Source organism: Thalassophryne amazonica, chromosome 9 (genome assembly GCF_902500255.1).
Source record: "Thalassophryne amazonica chromosome 9, fThaAma1.1, whole genome shotgun sequence".
NCBI classification, from domain to species: domain Eukaryota; kingdom Metazoa; phylum Chordata; class Actinopteri; order Batrachoidiformes; family Batrachoididae; genus Thalassophryne; species Thalassophryne amazonica.
The window spans coordinates 89,390,190-89,418,105 of NC_047111.1; the positions used below are offsets into that span (position 1 = coordinate 89,390,190).

The window sequence follows — 27,916 nt, forward strand, 5'->3', positions numbered from 1 at the left end:
TAGTTTCCCATACAGTTATCCCATACAGTCCCATACGGTTAATAATCCTTTATTATCACACATAGTGCCTTACTCGATGTCCTGTAGATGTCCCTGGAGCATCAGAGTCCACATCCACTTTCACATCATCTGCCTGGAGAGAAACGCAGAAAGCCATAACTAACTTTTACAGGTGAAAATAAATTTATAAAACAGATACCCAGTGCAGGGTTCTGCCAGAAAGAGATGGGTGGTGGCTGGAGAAATGGCTGGTTTCGCAAACATTTACGGATGTCTGGGGGCTTACCACTTCATAAATGTTTGGAGTTTTAGATGTAAAATGGTGCACTCCAAGGACATTTTCCCAACAAAAAGACATTAAATAAATGAATGAATGAATGAATGAATGAAAACTGTTTATTTCGAACATTTGATACAACAACAATTACAAGATAGATCAGTAAAGACAACAACAAAAAAGTTCCTACTGTGTACCCAACATGTCCGAAAAGGGGTAGGGTGAAGCATCAGCTTATTTATCCCTACCCCTTCTTCCCCACAACCAGTAATACCCTTTGCCACATATACACATAGATTCCTACACACCTAAACCGATATCAATATATATATATATACATATATATACACATACACATACATATATACATACACACATCAACATACATACACATATATACACACAAACATAAATATACACCTACACATACCTACTTACATACAAAATACTATATATTTACAAGCCGAAGCAAAAAACAAAAACACCCTAACCCTCACTACCCTTCCTCCTCCCTATACCCAGAAAAAAACATATTTTTGTACCGCTGTTTGAACTGGTTCATGCTTGGACATTGCTTGAGCCCCACTCCCAATCTGTTCCACATCCTCACCCCACAGACAGAAATACAGAAACCTTTTAATGTTGTTCGTGCCCACTGATGCTTTAAATTAAATTTCCCCCTCAGATTGTAATCCCCTGATCTGTTAAAAAACATATTTTTAATATTTGCTGGAAGTAAATTGTTTATTGCTTTATACACAATTTGTACTGTTTGAAAATGAACCAAGTCTGTGAATTTTAAGAATTTGGATTGTAAAAATAGTGGATTTGTATGATCTCTATAGCCAGTATTATGAATAATTCTTATAGCTCTTTTCTGCATTACTGATAGTGATTGTGTTGTACCTTTATAAGTATTACCCCATACCTCTGCACAGTACTGTAAATATGGTAAAACCAGTGAGCAGTAAAGAATGCGGAGTGAGTTGTGGTCCAGAATGTGTTTTGCTTTGTTTAGAACTGAAATGCTTCTTGACAGTTTACTTTGTATATGTTTTATATGAGTCTTCCAGTTTATCTTATCATCTATTATCACCCCCAGAAACTTATTTTCATGTACCCTTTCAATATCTACCCCCTCGACTTGTAACTGAACCTGTATGTCTGTATTACAATAGCCAAATAATATGTATTTTGTTTTACTTAAGTTTAATGATAATTTGTTTGTCAAACCATATTTTCAATTTTCCCATTTCTATACTGATCCTCCTCAGTAACTCCTGCAAATCCCCCCCTGAACAAAAAATGCTTGTGTCATCTGCAAATAATACTAATTTTAATATTTTGGAAACATTGACAATATCATTTATATAAATTAGAAACAGTTTTGGACCCAATACTGACCCCTGTGGGACAGCACAAGCATTGTCCAAGCATGATGATGTATATTCCCCCAACTTCACAAACTGTTTTCTGTTACTTAAGTAGCTTCTCACCCAGTGCAACACCAACCCCCTACTCCCATACTGTTCAAGTTTATTGATTAATATGTCATGATTAATTGTATCAAAAGCCTTTTTAAGGTCTATAAATATTCCAACTGAATGTAATTTGTGGTCTATGGCGTTTGTAATCTCCTCAACTGATTCTATTAATGCAAGTGATGTTGAACTATGTGCTCTGAATCCATATTGACTATCAGTAAGTAATTTATGTTTATTTATGAATTTGTCTAATCTATTATTGAATAACTTTTCTAATAATTTGGAAAATTGTGGAAGCAAAGAAACAGGTCTATAATTTGTGAAGTGGTGTCTATCCCCAGTCTTATACAGCGGCACAACCTTAGCTATTTTCATTTGATTGGGAAATTTACCGGTTTGAAATGATAAGTTACAGATGTATGTTAATGGTTCTACAATCCATTCAATGACCTGTTTTACCACCACCATATCAATTTCATTTAAATCGGTAGATGTTTTATATTTACAATTATTCACAATGTCTATAATTTCATTTCCATCCACTGCTGTGAGGAACATTGAACAGGGATTTCTTTCTATGAGATTATTATCCCAATCCTCAGGTTGGGAATCGGGAATTTTTTCTGCCAAGCTTGGTCCAATATTTACAAAAAAATTATTAAAACCGTTGACTACCTCATCCTTATTTTATTAACTGATAGACCGTTGAGGTATTTATTTCACCCAACAATTTTCAAAGCAGATCCAGGTTAATGGGGGGGGGGGGCACGAGAGAGACAGCGAGAGAAGCATAATGAGGAAAATTATAACAACAAGCCACAGATCTTGGGGGGGGGGGGGGGGGGGGGGGTTAATCAAGAGTCTCACCTCAGCTTCTTCTCCACTGCTGATCTCAGACTTCAGTCTGTGATACAAATCCAAGATGTCTGTGCAGCTCTGGTCCCTAAAAAACAAAGTCCAATAAATTGGATGTGTATAGGAGGTACAGTTCATTTTGCTATGTTACAGCCTTATTCCAAAATAGAGTAAATATTTACTCTATTTTGTACCAAACCGTGACCTCAAAACCGAAGTACGTATCGAACCATGATTTTTGTGTATCCTTACAACCATATTATATATGAATAAATAACACCTAAGAAATCACATGTACACCCTTTGTTGTGTTTTGCCCTGCCAGGTCAGGTGTAATGACTTATTTTCTCCTCCAGATGGCGCCCTTCTGTTTTGTTCTTGTAGTATTTTCTGTCTCCACTTAATGGCGGCCTTTAGTTGATTTGCACATCAGTTATCAGTTATGTTTGATTAGGTAGAGACTATTTAAGGGCCGAGATTTAGTTTATTCTTTGGCAGATACTACTGAAGACTCCCAGTCTGTTTTTCTGTGCCGTGATAACCTTTTGCCTCACCAGCCACAGAGTCTCGCCAAACGCTCCAGAGGGAGATCAAAGAATTTATCCGACTGCTGCACTGTTGAATGCGTCTCCAGCTGTGCACTCAGATGCCGAAGTACCCTCCCACCCTGCCCTTGTCAGGAGAACATCCACTGAGCGCGACTCTGTTATACTCAGGTAACGCTGGCCTGGCCCCTGCATTAGCACAAACTGTTCTTCTTGTGTTCAAGAACTATACGGTACTGCCCCTGTGTGGACCTGGATCCCCGGTACTGGCTACTGGTTTCACAAGTCTCTGTGGAAACTCGTTGGCTCCTGGACCGGTAGGTAAGTAGGTAGGTAGGTAAGTCAGTCAGTCTCTCTCTCTCTCCCAATGCTGGCCTGGCCCCTTGACTCTGCATTAGCACAAACGGTTCTTCTCGTGTTCCAGAACTATCCGGTACTGCCCCCGTGTGGACCTGGAACCCTGGTACTGGCTACCGGTTCCACAAGTCTGTGGAAACTCGTTGGCTCCTGGACCTATTCGCCAGTTAAGAGTCAGTCAGTCTCTCTCTCTCTCAGTCTCTCTCATTCCTTAAGACAGTGACTGTGCTTTCATAAAGAACTATTCAAGAACTCTGCTAAAGACCTGCATAAACTTTGACACCAAACAATTAATGAATGCTGCCCAGCTGTATTCTGTTCAGCTTAACTGGAGCTTCTACCACAGCGCTTGACCCTTCACCTTGGAAAACTCTGAACTATGAACAACTGCTGAACAGTTACAGACATTATTTTATTTATTCTGAGACATTCTGTGTTTGCTCCTATTCTGAACTGAGACTGTTTGTGGCAAGCGTTACTAAGTGCACTCCACTTACTCATTGTGTCTTCCTCCATAGTTCTTGGTTACTGAAGCCGTGTCCCACCTGGTCTTTTTCCTTGCATGTGCCTTCATTTCTCAAGACTGGCTCGGGATCCTGCAGCTCCCTATTTTCACTGCTAGGTGGCGGGCCACTCTCCATACTGCAGGAAACCCCCAGCGCAGCATCCTTATTTATATTGATAAATATTATTTCCTTTTGTACTCCTGTGTCCAGCTGCCTGTGTTTGGGTCCATAGTCCGAACGGTTCGGTTCCACCCGAGCCGCTAACATAACACCCTTTGCTCAAAACTGTTGATGCACCTTTGGCGCAATTTCAGCCTCAAGTCTTCTTGAATATGATGCCACAAGCTTGATGCACCTATCTTTGGGCAGTTTTGCACATTCCTCTATGCAATACCTCTCAAGCTTCATCAGGTTGGATGGGGAGCATCAGTGCACAGCCATTTTCTTTCCTCTCCAGAGATGTTCAATCAGATTCAGGTTTGGGCCACTCAAGGACATTCACAGAGTTGTCCTGAAGCCACTCTGTTGATATCTTGGCTGTCTGCTTAGAGTCATTGTCCTGCTGACAGATGAACTGTCGCCCCAGTCTGTGGTCCACAGCGCTCTGGAGCAGGTTTTCATTCAGGATCTCTCTTGACATTACTGCATTCATCTTTCCTTCAATCCTGACGAGTCTCCCAAGTTCCTGCTGAAAAACATCCCCACAGCATGATGCTGTCACCACCATGATTCACTGTAGGGATGGTGCCTGATTTCCTCCAAACATGACACCTGGCATTCACACCAAAGAGTTCAATCTTTGTCTCATCAGACCAAAGAATTTTGTTTCTCATGGTCTGAGAGTCCTTCAGGTGCCTTTTGGCAAACTCCAGGTGGGCTGCCATGTGCCTTTACAAAGACGTGGCTTCTGTCTGGCCACTCTACCATACAGGCCTGATTGGTGGATTGCTGCAGAGATGGTTACCCTTCTGGAAGGTTCTCCTCTCTCCACAGAAAATTGCTGGAGTTCTGACACAGTGACTAACAGGTTTTTGGTCACCTCCCTGACTAAGGCCCTTCTTCCCCTGATCACTCAGTTTCGACAGGCGGCCAGCTCTAGGAAGAGTCCTGGTGGATCCGAACTCCTTCCATTTATGGATGATGGATGCCACTGTGCTCACTGGGTCCTTCAAAGCAGCAGAAATGTTTCTGTACCCTTCCCCAGATTTGTGCTTCAAGACAATCCTGTCTCAGAGGTCAACAGACAATTCTTTTGACTTCATGCTTGGTTTGTGTTCTGACATGCTGTCAACTGTGGGACTTTATATGTAGACAGGTATGTGTCTTTCCAAATCATGTCCAACTGAATTTACCACAGGCGGACTCCAGTTAAGCTGCAGAAACATCTCAAGGATGATCGGTGGAAACAGGATGCACCTGAGCTCGAGTTTGAGCTAACAATTTGCAAAAATCACCCCCCCCCCCCTTTACATAGTTATTATGGGGTATTGTGTGTAGAACCTTGAGTAAAAAAAAATAATTTAATCCATTTTGGAATAAGGCTTTAACATAATGAAATGTGGAAAAAGTAAAGCACTATGAATACTTTCTGGATGCACCGTAAACTACTGAGACTTAAAATGTAGACATTTTTAAAGCAATTGTGTGTAGGATTTAGTGTTATCTAGCGGTGAGGGTGCAGACTGTGTTTTGCTGTTACTGGTCACCATTTTGTCTCCCTGTTACCTTTTTGCTTCCTTTGTGACAGGAATTCATGCTCCATTGCTTTATCTTATGATAAGCAATATGTCTGATCCTCCATTTCACAAAAATGAGGACTCTCAAACTTGTTAGCCTGCATAAACAATCAGTATATAGCGTACAGGGGAGAAACCACAGAATCCTATTTTTTTTCCGTTCAGCTGTGCTGCAAAATGTGAATCAGGGTGTAAGTATGTCCCTGGGCTACTGTATGAGCATGATGCTGCAACATGACAGCCTTCATGATTTATTTTTATTTGCATTCATCGGACAAAAGCAAAAGTTCCAATGCTTTTGAATGGTTTTCCATGTAATAAACACCGTATACAATGGATTTTGTATCATGGATTTTTGCTCACATCGGACAAAACGCCCAGTCCAATTGTAATGCATTTCTATTAAAAATTCCTTGCATGACAGAGTCTGGTTGTGCCCAGTAACAGAGGTACGAAATAAAGTTCAGGATTGACATTCACCGATTCTAGGAAAACGGGTACCATATTTCCCTGATTAAAAGATGAGGCATTTATTTTTTTGAAACTGTGCTCAGACCGGGCACCTAAATGAGGTATACTTTTATTCAAATTTGGTGATTATTAACAAAATGCTGCTTGCTGCCTTCACTGCAATATGGTGTTAGGTTTCACACATATCCCTGGGTGTGACAAACCAGAGACAACCGCTTTAGACCAAAGCCCTCTGCTTGGCTGCACACACCTGGTAAATGACTGAGATCACAAAGGCTGTGATTTGTCACTTCTACATTTTGACTCCTCCTCCCGTCATATTTTAAAAGTTTTTGCAGTCCGCATGCTGATTACATTTCAATCATGGACCAAATATGTTTGGCAGAAAAGTCTGCAACCTTCACAACATGGAGTCAGAAAAAGACGTTCAAGTGACCTGCAATTCATGGAGGAAATTACATGTACCGTATCGTTGGTTTGGAGGCTGAAGATTGTATAAATAAGTGGAGCTCGTCGAGGGACAAAATAATCCAGAAAAACCCACTGTTCCTGCTGTAAATTGCATAAAGATGTGACGGAGAACTTTAAAATGACGTCAACGTCATTGCATGGCCAATGAGTTAGAGAAGCATAAATAAGGCTTTAGAATTTTAAGGTACCACTCCACAGATGACTTATAATAAAGAGCGACTAGACCAAATGTAACCTTTTTTAATGCACATAATGCCTGGCGCTTTTTTTTTTCAGACATAGTTTTGACCTGGTCATTAAATGAGGCAGGTCCCGATTAAAGGTCATGTGTTTAATCAAGGAAATACGTGAGCCTAACTGGTGCTGGGGATGCCTCATAGATCATTCAGTGCCTACTGGCTGTAAAGAATCAATTACATACATATAACAGATTCTGTCCATTTTATAAGTGCAGGGGTGGTGGCCAAGTGGTTAATGCACTTGGTTTCAGTGCAGAAGGTTCCGGGTTCAAATCCCACCCCTGCCACATTTCTCCATGTAATGTGGAGTTGTGTCAGGAAGGGCATCCGGCGTAAAACCTGTGCCAATTCAACATACAGATCCACCTTGGATTTGCTGTGGCGACCCCGAGTGCAAACAAGGGAGCAGCTGAAGGGACTTACTTTACTTTACTTTGTCCCTTTCATACGTATAATGGATTTTGTCTGTTTTATACAAATAATGGATTTTGCTTATAACGGATAAAATTCGCTGGTCCACCTGACTCCATTATATGTGAGTTTGACTGTATACACTAATGAACACGTAGTTATGAACACTATATTCCATTTCTGCTAATAAACACCCCTAGATCTTACATACTGCAGCATGAAACATTTTAGTTGCTCCTTACCCGATGTAGTGGAGGAGCACATCGGTCACCACCTTTGCGGCAGCTACGATGGGACTCTGGGGTTCGTTGAAAGTGCGGGCGTTATGTTCAACATAGCGAACCTCCCACATTAAAGCAGAGATCCTTCTGCAGCAGAGAAGGAGTTCAGCACTTCCAACACAAATACTGGCATGCTCATGTGAGATTTAGGTGACAACACAAAGGGACTTGTGATACTTATGTTGTGGATCTCTGGAAGCTGGTGTACTGTTGACAAATATGTACCTGTAGAAGCGGTTCTCCAGTCGTCTGCGAATCGTACTGAGGTCAGTCGGATAGGCGACGACTGTGCAGTAAGAAGGGTAGTCCTGCAAATTTACTGGAGATGCAAAAGCTTTTGCTACATCTGTGGACAAAAACACCAAGCACTGCAAAGATAAACAACATGTTTTTAAATGACCTTTGCTGTTCCATCAACCCTTCTGGTGACTCACCGAGTGTAAGAAGGTGATCGATACCGAGCATGACTCTCTCACAGTCCTCGTCTTGTGTGTGAGCCCCCCACTCCCCTTCTTGTGGGCTGTAGAGGAGTGCCTTCAACTCCTCCTCTGACACCTCCACCCCATCGCCAACGTGCTCCGGTAACGCAGCTGATCATGCCACAAAAAGAAAGTGGTTATATTATAACAAGAGTCATCAGAAGACAACATATCCCCGTAGTCCCCACAAATTCAGAATATAAGGTGTTGGGGGATCACCCAAGTACATCCTTATGTTAAATATGAATGGAACTGGTCAACAAGGGTGGCAATGAGAATATCTTGAATATCTTGCTGTAACCTTGAAATTGACCCCAATGTTAGCGTAATCGAGGAGTGTCATGGGATCACCCAAGTATGTGCTTATGCCAAATATGAATGAAATGAGTCAAGTGGTTCTTCAGCTATCATGCTAACTAGGGTGGCAATGACAATATCTTGAATATGTTACTGTGACCTTGAAATTGACCCCAAGGTTACCGTAGTCAACTGCTGTTGGGGATCACCCAAGTACACTCTTATGCTAAATATAAATGGAATTGGTGAAGTGGTTCTTGAGATATCGCACTAACAAGCAAAAACAGACCGACTGACAGACATTCTGATTGCTGTCTCACAAACTGTCTGCGGCCCTTGGACCCAAAAAGAACAATTTTACTCTCATCAGTCCACAAAATATTCCTCCACTCTTTAGGCCAGTTGATGTGTTCTTTGGCAAATTGTAACCTCTTCTGCACGTCTTTTATTTAACAGAGGGACTTTACGGGGGATTCTTGCAAATCAATTAGCTTCACACAGGCGTCTTCTAACTGTCACAGCACTTACAGGTAACTCCAGACTGTCTTTGATCATCCTGGAGCTGATCAATGGGTGAGCCTTTGCCATTGTGCTTATTCTTCTATCCATTTTGATGGCTGTTTTCTGTTTTCTTCCACGCGTCTCTGGGTTTTTTGTCCATTTTAAAGCACTGGAGATCATTATAGATGAACAGCCTATAATTTTTTGCACCTGCATATAAGTTTCCCCTCTCCAATCAACTTTTTAATCAAACTACGCTGTTCTTCTGAACAATGTCTTGAACGCCCCATTTTCCTCAGGCTTTCAAAGAAAAAAGCATGTTTAACAGGAGCTGGCTTCATCCTTAAATGGGGGACACCTGATTCACACCTGTTTGTTCCACAAAATTGACGAACTCACTGACTGAATGCCACACTACTATTGTGAACACCCCCTTTTCTTTTTTCTTTTTTTTTACTAATAGCCCAATTTCATAGCCTTAAGAGTGTGCATATCATGAATGCTTTGTCTTGTTGGATTTGTGAGAATCTACTGAATCTACTGGTACCTTGTTTCCCATGTAACAATAAGAAACATACTCAAAACCTGGATTAATCTTTTTAGTCACATAGCACTACTATTATTCTGAACACTACTGTATGTCGCTTAACCACTTTACACACATACGAGGTCTGTCAAAGTAACGGTCCTTTTTATTTTTTTCAAAAACTATATGGATTTCATGCTTGAACCCTCGTGCGCATGCGTGAGTTTTTCCACGCCTGTCGGTGACATCATTCGCCTGTGAGCACGCCTTGGGAAGGAGTGGTCCTGCCCCCTTGTCAGATTTTCATTGTCTGGAAATGGCGGAATGAAAAGGACTTTTTTTCCATCAGAATTTTTTCAGAAGCTGTTAGAGACTGGCACCTGGAAACCATTTGAAAAATTTATCTGGCTTTCGGTGAAAATTTTACGGGCTTCACAGAGAATAAGGCGCGGAATAAGAAATAACACGCGGAGGCTTCGCGCGTCACAACCGATTCGCTTTGGAAGCGAGACAAAGGAACACCTCCATTTCTGAGTGTCAGAGGACAAGTTTGGACATGTCCAGCTCTCCACAATTTCACTGATACTTACTGGACTGGTAAGCATTGAAAGCCGAGATAGACATGTCCAAACTTGTCCTCTGACACGCCGAAACGGAGGTGTTCCTTTGTCTCGCTTCCAAAGAGAATCGGTCGTGATGCATGAAGCCTCCGCGCGGCTTTCCATGACAAAATCTCTTGTTAAAAGTGAAATCTGCCAGAAAATGGCTGTTGTCCAGCTCTTGTGATAACCAGAGAAATTGCACACGACGGTCTCGTATCCACAGAGCCATCCGTTTAGAAATGGTCCGGTGGCTTGTGCTGCATCATCGCAGCTCGGAGCGCGGCGCGCCGAGCGTCCTTAAAGGGGTCCTTAAAGCTGTACTAACAGACCTTATTCTCTGTGAAGCCCGTAAAATTTTCACCGAAAGCCAGATACAATTTTCGAATGGTTTCCAGGTGCCAGTCTCTAACAGCTTCTGAAAAAATTCTGATGGAAAAAAGTCCTTTTCATTCCGCCATTTCCAAACAATGAAAATCCGACGAGGGGGCGGGACCACTCCTTCCCAAGGCGTGCTCACAGGCGAATGACGTCACCGACAGGCGTGGAAAAACTCACGCATGCACACGAGGGTTCAAGCATGTCTGACGTAAAAACGTATGAATGAAATCCATATAGTTTTTGAAAAAAAAAAGGACTGTTACTTTATTGACAGACCTCGTATATCATTATTGCTCTAGTCCAGCCTGTTTGTTTTTCAATCTAAATATGAGAAGACTTTCACATTGGTTATTTAATGTTACTGGGGGCCCTCCCGAGTACAAAGATTCAGAAGCTGTATTACCAGAAGTGTTTGGATACAGTGTGTAGCCTGCAGCTTGCCTCAGGGAGAGGGACAAGTATAGGCTCAGTTTTGTTGTTAATGAGGGTTTGGGTTAAGGGAAGGGACACTTCTAGATTTCTGCAAATCTCATATTCACCTGCACTGAGAAATAATGTCTATGAAAGTATATGTTTTGTCTTTATAACTTTTTGTGTTTATATTTTCTACTTTTATCTAAAACATGATAGATAGTACTAATTCAAGATGTGCTGCTGCACGGTTCATAAGTTGGAACGTAAAAGGATTAAATGGGCCTGTTAAAAGAGCCAGATATTTAATCACCTCAATACTTAAACTGTGATATTGCTTTTCTCCTGGAAACTCATCTGCTGGTAAAGATCAGAACAGACTAAAAAAAGGGTGGGTGGGCAAGTGTTCCATTCAAATTTAAACACACTAAAAAGCCATTTTGATTCATAAGAATATTCAGTTAATGCAACCGCTATCATTTCAGATCCACAAGGAAGATTTGTAATGGTACCTGGGCTCCTCTTTCACAGGACCTGTTATTTTGGTTAAGTTTTATGCCCCAAACTGGGACAATGAGGACTTTATAAAAAAATGATCTCATCAATACAAAATTTGTCCTCTGACAATTAATTTTTGGTGTGGTGATCTGAACTGTGTCATTAATCCTGCACTGGACCAATTCTGCCTCCAAGATTATGAACACTTCAAAGAGGGCTAAGTTGATCGCAACTTTTGTGGACCAAATAGGGAGTATTGATCCTTGCATTTTTATTTCCACAAAAAAGTCATTCTCTTTTTTTCTCCAGTGCATCATTCATATACTAGAATAGATTACTTTTTAAAATCGATCAAACCCTTCTTCCTATGTAGGAAGCCGAATATTCCACCATAATTGAATCAGATCATGCCCCTGTGTTATTGGATCTTGAATTTCCTCTTTATAAGTTGGAACATTCCTTTTGGAAATTTGATAAACATTTACTATCTGATAGTGACTTCTGTGAACTAATATCCGAGAAAATTGATGACTTTATAGAAACAAATCAAAAGGACAATACTTCCCCTAGTATTCTATGGGAAACCCTGAAAGCTGTAATCAGGGCGAGATTATATCATACTCAGCCAAAATGAATAAAATGAACAGATCTAAGCAGGAGGAACTTATTGAATTAATTAATGTGGTGGATGCTCAATACTCCATTTCACCCTCCCATGAACTCTATAAAAGAAAACTGGATCTGCAAACACAATATAATTTGAAAAGACCGAACAACTCTTGGGGATATGTTTATGAATATGGCGACAAGGCTAGCCGTCTTTTAGCTCATCAACTGAAGAGCTGTGTAGCTGCCTAGCAAGTCCTACAAATAAAGACAATGAATGGAGAATTAACAATCGACCCAGGAGAAATCAATGACATGTTTTACTCAAACCTGTATATGTCACAGATGACAAATGACGGTAATGTAATGGAAAACTTCTTTAACCTCCCCTTGCCGCGCCTCTCCTTCCGCCTGCTGCTTGGGGTTGGGCCTCACATGTCACACCCTTTTAATGCACTTCACCAGGTTAGCACCTGCATGCACACCATATTGGGTTGTAAGTAGCACCTTGTAGGGTTCACATAGATTTGTTGTAGAGTGTTGGGGATCGGTTTGTGGGGCAGTCTGTGGCGCAGTTGTGCGCTGCAGCCTTCCACTGTGATCTCCATCCACCACTCCTGCCTTGAATTTTATTGCACACACCTTACTTCTACATGTTTAGTAAACACCTTCACCAATTTAGACTCGGGGTCACTTGGTGGTGGTGGGTTTGCAGGGCAGGCTGTGGCACAGCGGTGTGCCGTGGCCACCCACGGTAGTCTGCCACAGCAAGGGAGATTAATTGTAACAACTACGGTGGGGTTGGTAGGTAGGATGAGTGTGGCATGTGGGGTTGGCCCCGGGTGGCTGTGGATGTCTGGGGCTCTGGGGTGGGGGGTCTGCCTCGCCGGGTGGTCGGCCCTTCCTGATAGAAGTAGTCCGTTGGCTTTGAGTAGGATGTTATAGGCTGATCGGGAAGGGCGGATGGGGGTCACACAGACACACATCACATTCACTCATGCACTACATACCTTCTGTCTTGCAAGAATAAATTGCATATATGGGTATTAATGTTCATAAATGGTTCTGCCAGTGTGGCATTTACCATTACTATATATGCAGACAGGGGGAGAAAAAAACAAAACAAAAAAAACAATCTCCAGGCCCCTTCTATAACCACAGTGCATAGGACTGAGACCGAACTCCCATTAAAACACTCAGAAATCGTCAATGCAATAATGTCAATGCAAAATGGTAAGACATCTGGCCCAGACGGGGTACCCAATAGAGTTTTATAAAAAAAATTCTCCAACAAATTATCTAAACTATTACTTGGCATGTTTAATGACTCCCTTTCCTGTGGATCGCTGCCACAAACACTGACTGAAGCATCAATTACTCTCTTGTTAAAACCAGGTAAAGTTAGCACTGAATGTGGTTCATATCATCCCATCTCTCTTCTAAACAGCAATTTGAAGATTTTGGCCAAGGCTCTAGCCTTGAGTTTGGAAACCACAATGCATGATGTGATATCATAGGTATTAAAGGCACTGCGCTGCGGTGGTTTGAATCATATTTGTCTAATAGATTACAGTTTGTTCATGTAAATAGGGAATCTTCTTCACAGACTAAAGTTAATTATGGAGTTCCACAGGGTTCTGTGCTAGGACCAATTTTATTCACTTTATACATGCTTCCCTTAGGCAGTATTATTAGACGGTATTGCTTAAGTTTCATTGTTACGCAGATGATACCCAGCTTTATCTATCCATGAAGCCAGAGGACACACACCAATTAGCTAAACTGCAGGATTGTCTTACAGACAAAGACATGGATGACCTCTAATTTCCTGCTTTTAAACTCAGATAAAACTGAAGTTATTGTACTTGGCCCCACAAATCTTAGAACATGGTGTCTAACCAGATCCTTACTCTGGATGGCATTACCCTGACCTCTAGTAATACTGTGAGAAATCTTGGAGTCATTTTTGATCAGGATATGTCATTCAAGGCGCATATTAAACAAATATGTAGGACTGCCTTTTTGCATTTACGCAATATCTCTAAAATCAGAAAGGTCTTGTCTCAGAGTGATGCTGAAAACTAATTCATGCATTTATTTCCTCTAGGCTGGACTATTGTAATTCATTATTATCAGGTTGTCCTAAAAGTTCCCTAAAAAGCCTTCAGTTAATTCAAAATGCTGCAGCTAGAGTACTGACGGGGACTAGCAGGGAGAGAGCAATATCACCCGTGTTGGCCTCTCTTCATTGGCTTCCTGTTAATTCTAGAATAGAATTTAAAATTCTTCTTCTTACTTATAAGGTTTTGAATAATCAGGTCCCATCTTATCTTAGGGACCCATTAGAGCGCTTCGCTCTCAGACTGCAGGCTTACTCGTAGTTCCTAGGGTTTGCAAGAGTAGAATGGGAGGCAGAGCCTTCAGCTTTCAGGCTCCTCTCCTGTGGAACCAGCTCCCAATTCAGATCAGGGAGACAGATACCCTCTCTACTTTTAAGATTAGGCTTAAAACTTTCCTTTTTGCTAAGGCTTATAGTTAGGGCTGGATCAGGTGACCCTGGACCATCCCTTGGTTATGCTGCTTTAGACGTAGACTGTGGGGGGGTTCCCATGATGCACTGTTTCTTTCTCTTTTTGCTTTGTATGCATCACTCTGCATTTAATCATTAGTGATCGATCTCTGCCCCCCTCCACAGCATGTCTTTTTCCTGGTTCTCTCCCTCAGCCCCAACCAGTCTCAGCAGAAGACTGCCCCTCCCTGAGCCTGGTTCTGCTGGAGGTTTCTTCCTGTTAAAGGGGAGTTTTTCCTTCCCACTGTAGCCAAGTGCTTGCTCACAGGGGGTCGTTTTGACCGTTGGGGTTTTTCATAATTATTGTATGGCCTTGCCTTACAGTGTAGAGCGCCTTGGGGCAACTGTCTGTTGTGATCTGGCGCTATATAAAAAAAAAGTTGATTGATTGATTGATATCTGAGGATCAGACTGGTTTTATTTCAGAACGTCATTCATTTACAAATATCCGCCAACTCTTAAACATTATCAATTCTCCTGCATCCTGTGTAGTACCTGAGGTGGCTATCGCACTGGATGCAGAGAAGCTTTTGACAGTTGAGTTGAGTGGGAATATTATTTGCATGCTTAAAAAATTGGGATATGGCCCTAACCTTATTTCATGGATAAACCTCCTATATTCCTCACCCAAGGCTTCTGTAATAACAAATGGTAAACAGTCACAGTATTTTCACTTATCCCGGGGGACTCATCAGGGATGCCCCATCAGTCCACTACTGTTTGCTTTGGTCATTGAGCCCTTGGTCCATCGCACTCAAATCATCCTCCATTAATAACGGGATTCATGGGGGGGGGGGGGGGGGGGGGGGGGGTATAAAGTATCTCTTTATGTGGATGATTTAATTAATATATGTTTCAGACCCTGTTTTGAGCATGCCCCATATTAGCCATATTTTGGAGAGATATGGGACTTTGTCGGGTTACAAGCTGAACTTTAGTAAGAGTGAATGCTACCCTGTTAAAGACCTGGCTCTTCAAATACAAGATGCCGTTTTGCCATTTTCATATGTCTAGAAACGGCTTTTAAATACTTGGGCATTAATGTTATGAGAGACATGCAAGCCCTTTATCAGGAAAACTACTGTCCTCTATTTGAGAAAGTTAAGTTAGATCTAAAAAAAATGGAAAGCACTTAATTTGTCCTTGATAGGACAAATTAACTGTATTAAACTGTATTAAAATGAATGTGCTTCCCAGATTTCTATATTTGTTTCAATGTATTCCACTTTATCTTCCAAAATCTTTCTTTAAATCTATTGATGGGGCTTTTATTTCATTTATATGGGGTGGCAAGAAGCCCAGAATATGGTTAGATCTATTATAGAGGCCCAAATTACAGCGTGGCCTAGCTCTTCCAAATCTCCTCCACTACCACAAACGTTCAAAAAAAATCCTTTTTTGGCTCTGTGCTCCTGACACAGACTGGTGCCGCTTGAAGCCTCATCCTGTATCTCAACATCCCTTAATGCCCTGGTTACATCCCAGTCTTCCCCCCGTCCATTTCTAATTTTATACTAATAATACAATTGTCAAAAATACAATCAAGATATGGGTCCAATTTGGACAGAACTTTGGGTTCAATAACTTTCTCCACATCAGTACTATATGTAACAATCATTTCTTTCCCCCAGCCAGATTAGACTAAATATGTTCTTTGGCAAAGATGAGGTATTTTTAGATTTAAAGATTTGTACATCAATTGTCTATTTGCTAAGTTTGATGAATTGCTAATTAAATTTGACCGTCTGCAATCCAGCCTATTTCGGTATTTCCAAGTCCGCCATTTCCTCCCACATAGTGACCCTAATTTTCCAGGTTTACCTTTGCATTCAGGGTTAGACGATATGTTAGACATTTCATTGGATGCAAAAGGTCTAATCTCAAGGATTACTGATTGCATATCTTCTCTTAAGAACAAAACCCTTTTAAAAATCAGAGGGGAATGGGAGGATGAACTGGGAGAGAGCATAGAAGAAAATATGTGGAATAGTGCCCTACAAAGAGTTAATGATAGCTGCTCCTGTGCTAAATTAAATATAATATAGTTCAAGGTGGTGCATCGCGCCCATATTTCCAAAGGAAGATTGTCTAAAATATATTCCAACATAACTGCTAGTTGTGACAGATGTCACAATACTTCACCCAACTTAGCGCATGTTTTGGTCATGCCCTATGTTAGCTCCCTGTTGGTCCTTTATTTTTAAAATGCTTTCAAAAGGTACTTAAACCCAGTGCGGCTGCTGCCATATTCGGTGTTTTGGATAGAAGACATTGTACAATACCACCTGGGACATGAAAATACAGTTGCTTTTACAACACTGCTTGCACTGAGAAGAATACTTCTGCACTGAAAATCCAAAAACCTGTCTAAAGTATCTTTGTGGTTGAGTGATCTCATGCAGTTTATACAGTTGGAAAAGATAAAAATACTCACTCAGAGGCTCTAGAAAAATTCTTCTCCATCTGGAACCGGGTGTTGACATATATGAAAGGACTCAAAGTTCTGCCTAATGTAACTTAGCGGACGTCTTCTTCCTGCAAGCTACAGTATGTCTGCACAATAACAGCACTGGACATACGATAGAAAAGTATCGGACCTTTTTATTTTTTTCAAAAACCATATGGATTTGAATCATGTGTTGTTGTGGATGAGCTGGACATGCCAGAACATGTCCTGTGAGGCTTCATCACGGCGTTGCTTTGCGCCATGCAGCACCGCCGCGACGCGCGGAATTCCTCCGCACGTCTGTCTCAATGTGCCGAAAAAGTGCTGATGTCCACGTCTTCTGCAATTCCTGTGCTAGTCAGAGAACGTCCCAAATAAAACACGGCGTCCAGTTTGGAAATGAACGGCACATTCCACTGTTCCAGGAGTTTTTGTCATGGAAAGAGGAGCAGAGGAATTCCGCGCATCGTGGCGGTGCCGCATGGCGCAAAGCAACGCCGTGATAACGCCTCACAGGACATGTTGGGGCATGTCCAGGGTCATCCACAATTTCTCAGTTAGTCACACGACTGAAAACCCGCCAACAGCCATCTGAAAGCCATCTCAAAGCGGTCCTGTGAGACCAACACGGAGGTGGTTTTGTGCTGCGCCATGAACGGCACGGTGGCGCATCCGTCCGCTTTTCTTTCCATGAAAAAAACTCGTGTAACAGTGGAATGTGCCGAAAAAGTACTGATGTCCACGTCTCCTGCCATTTTTGTGTAAGTCAGACGACGCCCCGGATCAACAAAGCCTTCACGTTGGAAATGATCTGGTCGATTCAGCCTGTCGATCGGCGCTCGGAGCGCGGCGCGCTCTTAGCAGCTGTGGGCGGTCTTTAAACTGGCTGGAGCACTCCTTAATCTGTGTAATCCCCATAAAATCGTCCCTGGAAGCCAACAGAATTTTCCGAATGGTGTCCACCTGGAGGTCTCTCACACTTTCTGGAAAAAATTGATGCTGCAAAGCTCCAAATCGTTCAGACATTTATTCGCAATAAAAATCCGACGAGAGGGGTGGACCACTACTCACACAAAGCCTGCTCACAGGCGAATGACGCAACCGACAGGCGTGAAAAAGCTCACGCATGCGCACGAAAGTTCAAGCTTGGCTGATGCAATCACACGTGATTCAAATCCACATGGTTTTTGAAAAAAATAAAAAGGTCAGATACTTTTCTAACAGACCTTGTATTATCTATTTATTTTTCTTCTATCAAAATGTCTTTATTTTCTACAGTTGTCAGGTGTCAAATATTTCTTGTCTATTAATCTGGATCAGTGTCCTTTTTTTTTAGGTAAGTGTGGGGGTGGGATACAGGGTTGGTTAAGTTCATCGAGTTCATTGTGTATGTGTGTAAAAAACAAAAAACAAAAAAAAAAAAGAGGAAATGTCAATGATTGTACATTCTTTTGCAATTTTGTTTGGCAACATTTCTGAATAAAAAGAATTATAAAAGAAAAAAAAAATTCAGTAAGCATGTTCAATACTTTTTCCCCTGTGTCATGTCACATCATTACACATAATTTATGGACATCTATGGTTTGATTCTTTGTATGTGTGGATTACTTGGGTTGTCACTGACATCTGGTGAAAGTTTCATCTCAATAGCACCTTTAGAAATATTTTATTGAGCAAAATGGTGATGTGTTCAATACTTATTTTACCGGCTGTACATAGAGCTTGGCATGGCATCTAGATTTTTTTATTGTATATCAAACAATGTCTGTGCAAAACATTGCAGCTTTTCCATAAACCACACAACCGTTTTACCTAACTGTCTGGCTATTCCGATGATGACATAATTACAAACTGATGTCAACATGCTGCCACGCAAGGCTGTCATCTGCACAATAGATGCAACATGGGGATCATGAGGACCTTGCTCACATAACTTTGTGAGTTTCCTTTTGTGAGTTTCCTGCCTGCTGCATGAACCTCCAGGCTGCCACCTCTTTCATTTATTAAATTATTTTTTGTGCATTTATGAGTGCATTTAATTTTTATCCACGCACCCAAGACCTTGTCATTCACCTGGCACAAAGTAATGCACAGTGCAGCACAAATGTCTGATATTTTCCACTGGATGCAGTAGTCGTGTTTATGGCTTTTGCACACATCACTAAATCACAATATGACTTGGGCTGGTCTAAAAATGCAAAGTGGACTGGCGCAGAGGTAGTGCATCGATATCATATGTTACTACAAAACTTTTATGCCTTAAACCATTAAAACAACCTCTAAAGTGCAGCACTGTATAAACAGCAAAATACTTTGCTTGTTGGTACACACTGACACCAGTCACTCACAATGGTGTTTTAGTATGACGGAGTATTATGGCCAAAAAACAAAGTCACATATTTATGTGGGTCCTGTCTCTCCCTCTCTGATACACACAGACAGACAAATTTACATGTTCAGGTAACGCACAGGATAAATGTCATAATATTAATATGCAGTCATTGTTAAAGCTTTTGATGCGTGCATTTCTCCATCTCATCTGAGGTCCAAATTGAAGTTTTGCATTCATGATTGAAAACACAAGCTCATCGTCACATGGTAACTCGACGTAGTGGCTTTAAAAACTGTAAATTACAGGATGAAAGTGAATTGAAATTAACCACTGAACTAAGCATGATTAAACACAGGGGAGCACCTCAGGGTGCTTTGGTGGCTGCCACGCACTGTGTGTGCTCTGATAGGTTGGCACTAATCTGTTAATGCACCAGTAATCATTCCACTTGGATTCATTTTCTCTTGACCAGTGGTGTCCAAAGACATTCCAGAAAGGGTCAAGAAGGTGCAGGTTTTCTTTGCAGCCACTGTCTCCAGCAGGTGATTTCACTGATGAACTCATCTTATCTGTTCAAAGTGAGGTTAAGTGATGTTTGGACACCACAGACCTAGATCATGGTGCTGTGTGCATGGTGCATTCCAGGTTAAAGGGGAAAACAGGTGTCAATCTAATTGGTTGATATTACATTTTGATGATGACGCACCCATGCTGAATGAGAATGGTAAAACCAACTCCTTTGCACCCAGCACCTGATTTTCCAGTGGTATTTCATGACACTCAAATAGCTACATGTGCTCTGACACACCAAAAACAGATTTGCATCCTCAGCGCAACTCGTTTTTGTGTCCACTGTTAATATAGGGGCCTTGGTGTGAGACATGTTCTTTGGGGGTTAAAAAAAACCCTCACAAAGTGACAAAACATCTTGGCTAATCACATTACAGAAGCAAACATTAAAATCCAAAGCAGTGTATGTAAATTTTACACACACACACACACAAAATCGGCTGCTTTATACATTTAGCAATGTTCAGACAAACTAAAAGTTCTACTTCTATAAAACTGTAATCATTCAATATTCAGACCTGAATGATTTGCTTTATCTCAGTGACATCAGTAAAGGTCCAAGATGTGGCTCGGATAGAAAGAAAAATATGGAACTTTTTGACGTACTCCATATTGATCTGCCTTTAGAACTGCAGTCACACAGTGTTCCAATTACAAATCAGGGACAGATTAAATGTACAATAAAAACCACCAGAGAGAAACCACAGTTAAAATCAAAATATTAGCAAGTTTTTGAAAGGCCATGATCTTACCTAAAGTCTTATTTAATCTCAAAATAAAGGGCAATGTCAGAAATGCAAAAACTATTACTGTCCAGTATTTCCTGTAAATGTGGTCTCTAATGTAGGGGTGTGTTTAAACCTTGTAAAACACTTTGTGATTTGCAAATTATACCCACAGGTGACTATTCTGTGTAACATTACAGTACATTATTTAGTGGATTTATTACCAGGTGGAGTTCTGATATTGTACTACTGACCTTCCTCAGGAATAGGCTCCATGTCCCAGGGACTCATTTTCTCACGCTCACCATTGTCCCATCTGATAAAACCAAAAGCCATTAAAATGTTATTCAGCTGTACTGTGTAATGGAGTCCAAACATTTATTTGGTTTAACTTTAATAAAGAGTGGGACAGGGTTAGCAAAGGAGAACATGATATTAACAGAAAGTGCACCAAGCGGCCCTGATGAGAACTTACTTTCCCTTGGCCAATACAGATATTTAAACTCTGGTCATTGGCTCATATCCCGACATGAGTTAGTGTTTCTTTTCCTACTGAATTTAAACTCTGCATATCTCACTCTGGGACTACATGGAACCATTGTTACTGATTCTAGCTAATTAGAGGATTAAACTGCAAGCCTTTATGCACAGATTTTAATTCTAGCCACATTATGCCAGTTCCAGGTAATGCGTGCACAAGCACATACATATTTGTGTACAACTGCTGGTGCTGAGTGCACATGTAAAAATTACATTTCCTGTGTTCTGATGACAGATAAACTAGGCAAGAACTTTCGGTAGTAAGTTGGTGTCAAAATGAGTTCACTGCCTGTAAGGTTATCGTTTGCCTAAAGGCCCTGTCACACCTTGATGATTTAGCCAGCGTATGTCAACCGTATTAAAAAACGCTGGCATAAGTCCAATAAGTTAAGGGTAAGTTTTTCTTAAGTTAAGAGCACATTGAAACGCGCTGAATTTCACTGATGTACGTCCTAATAAGCTGAGCTCCTCAAAACATTTTGGGCATGTTGAAAATTTCCAATGAGTGCCAGCGTGTGACTCACACGTCTGGCACATGCTGGACATAAGTTGTAGGTAAGTTATGTGATTGTTGGCAGATGTTTCTTGCAGTTTACTCATAAGTCTAAATCTGTCCATCAATGCTGGCCACTGATTGGCTGAAACCTGCAGTCCTTATGCAGAACAACTGTTATGATCTGTTCATTTCAGTCCAATTCACCATCACAGATGGACATGAATCCACATAAAGCTCCTGATTTTTGAAAATGACCTCTGAAAATACTTTAATTCGTGGCTGGAAATGCAGCGTTTTAAAGCAAGTTCCTCAGTGGTTTTTCTGTTCCAGGTGCGTTTCTCAGACGATGCCTGTGTCACGCTCTGAACACACTGAAGTGCTGTGATGATTTAAACTTTTAAAATCGTCGCTGTGGTGTGATCATCAGACGACCTGATCAATCAGGGTGATCACGCCTGATTAATGCGCTGTTTAAACATTTAAAGCGCCGCTGCTGTCAGTGATCATCACACCGACAGATCACACAGCACCCATCCCATCCTTCAGATTACACCTGATCGCGGTCAACTGGTGCTTTAAAAGTTTAAATCATCACAGCGTTTCATTATTCAGGTCTGTGATGACCTGATCGGATCCGGTGATCAGGAAGCAGCCGCTCTGCACAGCACTCCATTCATTCACGGCAGCGTTTTCAACAGCCAGTCCAGTCATCAGCATTCTGTTCACAATGAAAATGGTCTACCAAGATAAAAAATGAAAATAAAAAAATAAAATAATGTGAAATTACTCCGTTTCTGACCATGCAGTACCGACCCGAACCACTGCGTGGAAACGGGGCTGTCGGCATATGTGTTTAATCGTCAAGGTGTGACAGCTGCATAAATTTATCAGACGTGTGGCATCGTGCACCAGAGTTTTTAATAAGGCTGGCATACGCAGGCTAAATCAAGGCGTGACATGGCCTTAAAATGCAAAGTTCTATGTTCACTGAATCATGTTATTCCACTGCTCAAACAATTCCACTCCACCTGCTCCATTCAGCATGAATACACCAGTTTAGGGTGACGTCATTTCCTCAGGGACGCATGGAACAACACTGGCTTGCATTCCTATTAACATGCTTATTAAGGCAACAACTCTGCCTACAAGACATACTGGCTCAGTAGATTAACGACATACACCACTATCGACGGCTCGGCTTTACCAGAACATTGTAGTCTTTAATTTTCATACTGGCTTCAACTTTGGTGTTAATGGATGTGTATGAAAACACTACCAAGGGCCCTGTCACACCATGATGATTTAGCCAGCGTACGCCGACAGCCACGTTTCCACCGAGCGATCCAGGTCAGTACTGCACGGTATGGTGCAGGTCTGAATGCTTAAGCCTGGCTTGCCTCGACTGCCGGCAGAACCCTTTTGCCTGGCAGGCAGAGCATGTAGATGTTGACATTCATGTTACTGAGCATGTGTACGCTGTCGTGTGGCCTCACCCCTCCACACGAAGGCCAAAGAGAGTTTTAACATTTTTTAAATTTTATTTTATTTTTGTCTTTGTGGATTACGGCTTAATTTTCAATGTGTAGAATGCTGAAGAGTCGTCTGATGTCTGTGGTAAATGCTGACGGGAATGAATGAGGCACAGCCACTCTTTAATCTTTTAAAATAAGTTAATTTTCCTGTTGTGTCATAAAGCGCCAATGTTCTCTGGTTGAGGCTGAGAAACGCAACTGGAGCAGAAAAAACACAGAGGGACCTCTTTTATAAAGCTACGTTTCTTCAACCACAACAAGGAACTAAAGTACTTTCAGACGTTTTCCAAAATCAGGATGCTTTATCTGGATATGTTTTCATCAGGCTGTGATGATGAATCTGACTGAAACGAACAGGTAATATTAGGACTTTATATTTACTCCATGTGTGAATGGTTTTAATATTTGAAACAGTCACTGTTCCCATAATGGCAGCTTTCAGGTGTTGAGCCAATCAATGGACAGCATCAATAGACGTACTTCGACTTATGAGTAACTTATAAGAAACGAGTGTCAACAATCGCATAACATACGTACAACTTATGTCCTGCATACTCGGGACATATCAGCAATACGCTGGCATGCGTATGTGCATGCCCCAAATTTTTTGATGAACTCACCGTATTACGACATATAGCAGTGTGCTCTTGCCTTATACAAAATTTACCCATAACTTATTAGACGTACACCAATGTATTCTGAGTATTTTTCATACTTCGGCATACGCTGGCTAAATCATCAAGCAGAGGTGGGACGACGTCACCATCAAGTCACTCTCAAGTCATTAATCAGCAAGTCCCACGACAAGTCTCAAGTCATAATCACCATCAAATGTTTGCAAGCTGACTTGAGACTTGACTTGGGACTTGCAGATTGATGACTTTAGAATGACTTGACAGTGACTTTGTCCCATCTCTGTCGTCAAGGTGTGACAGGCCTATAAGTGAGTGCATTTCGAAGTATTGATTTTTTTTTTTATTCTAATAACTTTTTAGAATGAGTTTGCTTCCTAAAAATGTCTTAGTGATCGCTGCCACACTCATCATCACCATGCTGAGTGACTGAAACAGCAATAATTATTTTAATTATTGTAATGCAACACTGACAAAGTCTAAATTGGTCCATTTGATGCTACATCACTCATTTTCTTAGCCACCATTACTACTTGCATAAGAAGCAGTTAATTAACACAAAGACTTACTTTACTGCATAGCACTGAAACAGGCTGTCAGGATACTCTGGCTGCAAAGGCTCCTGTGCCTCCACAGTTCCAAACCACCAGGCGTCATCAATGATGCTGCAGAACCTCATACCTGCAGAGGAAAGCAAGGTTGGGAAAGAATGAGAATTATGTGATTAATTCATGTCAAATATTGATTAAAAAGAGTGTTAAAAAAATATGATCCCAAAAGAACTCAGAGGATTGACTGACCTGGCTGCCAGTTGCGCTCTTTAGCCTCATTGTAAAACTGCTGAAGTACCAGAAAATCTATGACATCTGGCATGTCATGATACCTTAGAGAGCGGAAACAGAACACTATGTACTGAGAAATGTGAGATTACAAATTTATTCATCATAAAAGAGCACACACATGGATGCACTCGTACGTGCGCGCGCGCGCGCACACACACACACGAGTGCTTACTTTAAGGAGAAAGACTCATTCGTCATCTTCCCTGAAACAGGGTCCAAGAAAGCCAGTTTTAGGCAGCACAGTGTAGGAGGTCCAACTTCATATTTAATTCCAACCACCTTCACAGATTCCTGGTCCTGATAGAACAGCAGGAAATATACAAATGGTAAAGGTTCAGATAAACAAAGAAAAAAGAAGAAACATTAAGCCCTACATAGGTCCTGAGACCCAAACACATGCACACAAAACACAAGTTTTCACTTTGAATGCAATGAAGGTCTATTTCAGTTTGTACACGGATCAAAACCTAAGATAAGATTAGATCAACTGTATTTATCCCAAAAGGAAATCATTCTGCCAGAGTCCAAAAACAGTAAAAAAAAATTTCTTCCAATAAGTATAACAAATTTATACAAAATGACTGGAAGCTATTTGCACATAACTGAATAACTGTTTATGTATTCATCCTGCAGAAGGGGGAGGAATTATACAGTCTGATTGCCACAGGTAGGAAAGACCACCTGTGGCATTCTGTGGTGCACCCAGGTGGTCTCAGTCTGTGGCTGAAGCTACTCTGGCAGGACGTCACTGTGGCATGCAGGGCATGGGAGGTGTTGTCCAAGATGCTGAGCAGCTTCCTAACAATATTCCTCTGTGACATCTCCACAATGGACTCCAGCTCCACCCCAGGACAGCCAGCTCTTCTGATAAGCTTGTTGAATCTGTTCATGTCAGCTGCCTTTAGCCTACCCGTTCAGGCACACTACAGTGTAGAAGATGATGCTGGAGACCACGAGTGATAAAACATATGCAACATATGTCTGTAGACATTGAAAGAACTGAACCTCCTGAGGAAGTACAGTCGGCTCTGACCCTTCTTATACACAGCATCTGTGCCTACAGCCCAGTCCAGTTTGTTGTCTATATGGACACCCAGGTACTCGTAGTAGTCCACAATGTCCACCTCTGTTCCATTTCCATGAAAGTATTTTTCTTAAAAAGAACTCCTAAAAGTTAAAAGGTACATCTGAGATGCAAGCCTAGATTTGATGTTTTGGTGAAAGAAAACCCTCCTCTATACCACTTCATCATGAAGCTGTACAACTGTGGATACAAAATGCAAAACATGCACTGTGCACAATTTCTCCAATCACAGCTAGAGAAGCCTATAATGTTTTCTGGGTTGTCTGGGTGTCTTGGTGGTTTTCTTCACTCTTCTCCTTTTGCACAGTTACTCAGTTTTTCAGAACTGTCTACTCCACACAGATTTACCACAGAGTGCAATACTGTTTATACTTCTTTCTAATTGATGTAAATAAAGTCAAAGACATCTTCAGTCACTTGGAAATGTTCATGACTTCTCTGAAGAAAACTGGCAATAAAAAGGATTATTTACACGTATAGTGTTCTATTACTTATACAACCCATCATCTTAGCTTTTATATTTTTGATTAATTTATATAAAGTAGTAACAATATGCTTTGAGTATGAGTTTAAGGAAGATAATTTTAGAAATTTTTATTTGTTGTATTTGAAATGGCATTTGAAATCACTCACGCATACACGCACACAGACGACACTTCGCTTTTAATATATAGATGATTTACCGACCCCCTGCTGGAATGGCGTGTGAATCCAGAATGTAATTATCAACGGCCATTTTCAGTGTTGTTAGCCATTATCCATAGTATCTCCAAAAATATTAGTCCTATCAACGGTCCGTTTTTGGCGGCCTTCATCCTTGACCCAAAATACATAAGCATAGCAAACGGCAAATGTCAGGTCTTCCCAGTTTGTCCGTGATCGAAGTTTTACACACACACACACACACACACACACACACACACACACACACACACACACACACACACACACACACACACACACACACACACACACACACACACACACAACACACACACACACAAACACGCCACTTCGCTTTTAATATATTGCGGCGAGTTGCATGGAAGAACAAAAACCAAGCCAGAGCTTTTTTCCTTTCCTGCATTCTGCACATGGCAGAAGACAAACACACTACTCCCACTCATGGTAACGGCAACATGACACTTAACTAAACTGACTAAACCAAGTAAACCACAAAAACACAATAAAGCAATAACACTAACAACACTGTTAAACTAACATGAACCGCAATAACATTTAAAACCCCAAAACCCCGAACTCCCATGGTGCATTGCAGCACAATGTCCATTGCTCACTGCTGCTAGCTAATATCCAAAAATATTAGTCCTATCCACTTTCGGTTTTTGCAGCATTCATCCTTGACTCAAAATATATAAGCATACCAAACGGCAAATGTCACCTCTCCCCAGTTTCTCTGTGATTGAAGCCATACTCATGCACTCATGTATACACGCAACACAGAAGCCATTTGGCTATTATAATATAAATAAACAAAATGTGTCTCACCCTGAGGTCAAGTCGGTTCCATGGCTGTTTCTGGAGGTTGATGCTGTATGATTTTGCTTTGCGGACAGCTCTTACATAAGCTTGATGGCCCTGCTTGAAGTAGATGAGCTGGAGAACAGGTGACATGAGATCAAAACAAGCAAATACTAACACATTCCACACAAAAAGATGCACTTATCCCTGAAAGGAGATATTCATACACAAAGCAAAAACACCTCTATGAATACATTTCTGTAATTTTAAAGTTTGCGATAAGAATTACAATCCTACCTCATCTCCCATTTGCGGAACAAAAGGAGAGCGGTGTGGAACAGTCTCCATTATCCATGCCGGTGTAAGCAATTCTTCTGCATCAAGTCCAGCCAAAGATGATGGTTTCTATCAAGATGCGATTAGATAAAACAATGTTTCAATTAGAACAAGCTGCTTAGGCACTGGAATTTTCTGTGCTAAAGTAAGCATGGTAATGTTGAACAGGTAGCAAAACCTAGAAAACCAATGTTCAATCAATCAACATTTATTTATATAGCACTTGACAGCAACCAAAAGGTGTCTAAAGTGGTTTACAGTTAAATCAAGGAATAAAAATTCATGAGAAAAAAAAAAAAAAAGCAAACACACAACAGAATTAAAAAGGCACATAAAAGCAATACATATCACAGTGCCACTAGGCATTAAAAGCCGTGTAAAATAAATAAGTCTTGACCT

General features: G+C 41.1%; 1 protein-coding gene across 2 annotated transcripts in view; it reads right to left on the reverse strand.

Moving 5' to 3' along the window:
* brwd3 (bromodomain and WD repeat domain containing 3) overlaps window positions 1–27,916 on the reverse strand; it is a 70,195-nt gene that overhangs the window by 16,367 nt on the left and 25,912 nt on the right. For both annotated transcript variants that reach the window (XM_034178729.1, XM_034178727.1), the window contains exons 24-34: window positions 27,479–27,586; window positions 27,209–27,316; window positions 24,788–24,912; window positions 24,574–24,656; window positions 24,343–24,454; window positions 20,828–20,889; window positions 8,068–8,223; window positions 7,859–7,979; window positions 7,595–7,720; window positions 2,629–2,704; window positions 74–133 (exon numbers count right to left, since the gene is read on the reverse strand). In XM_034178729.1, the coding sequence (XP_034034620.1) occupies window positions 74–133; window positions 2,629–2,704; window positions 7,595–7,720; window positions 7,859–7,979; window positions 8,068–8,223; window positions 20,828–20,889; window positions 24,343–24,454; window positions 24,574–24,656; window positions 24,788–24,912; window positions 27,209–27,316; window positions 27,479–27,586 (1,137 nt within the window). The remainder of the gene's footprint in view (window positions 1–73; window positions 134–2,628; window positions 2,705–7,594; window positions 7,721–7,858; window positions 7,980–8,067; window positions 8,224–20,827; window positions 20,890–24,342; window positions 24,455–24,573; window positions 24,657–24,787; window positions 24,913–27,208; window positions 27,317–27,478; window positions 27,587–27,916) is intronic.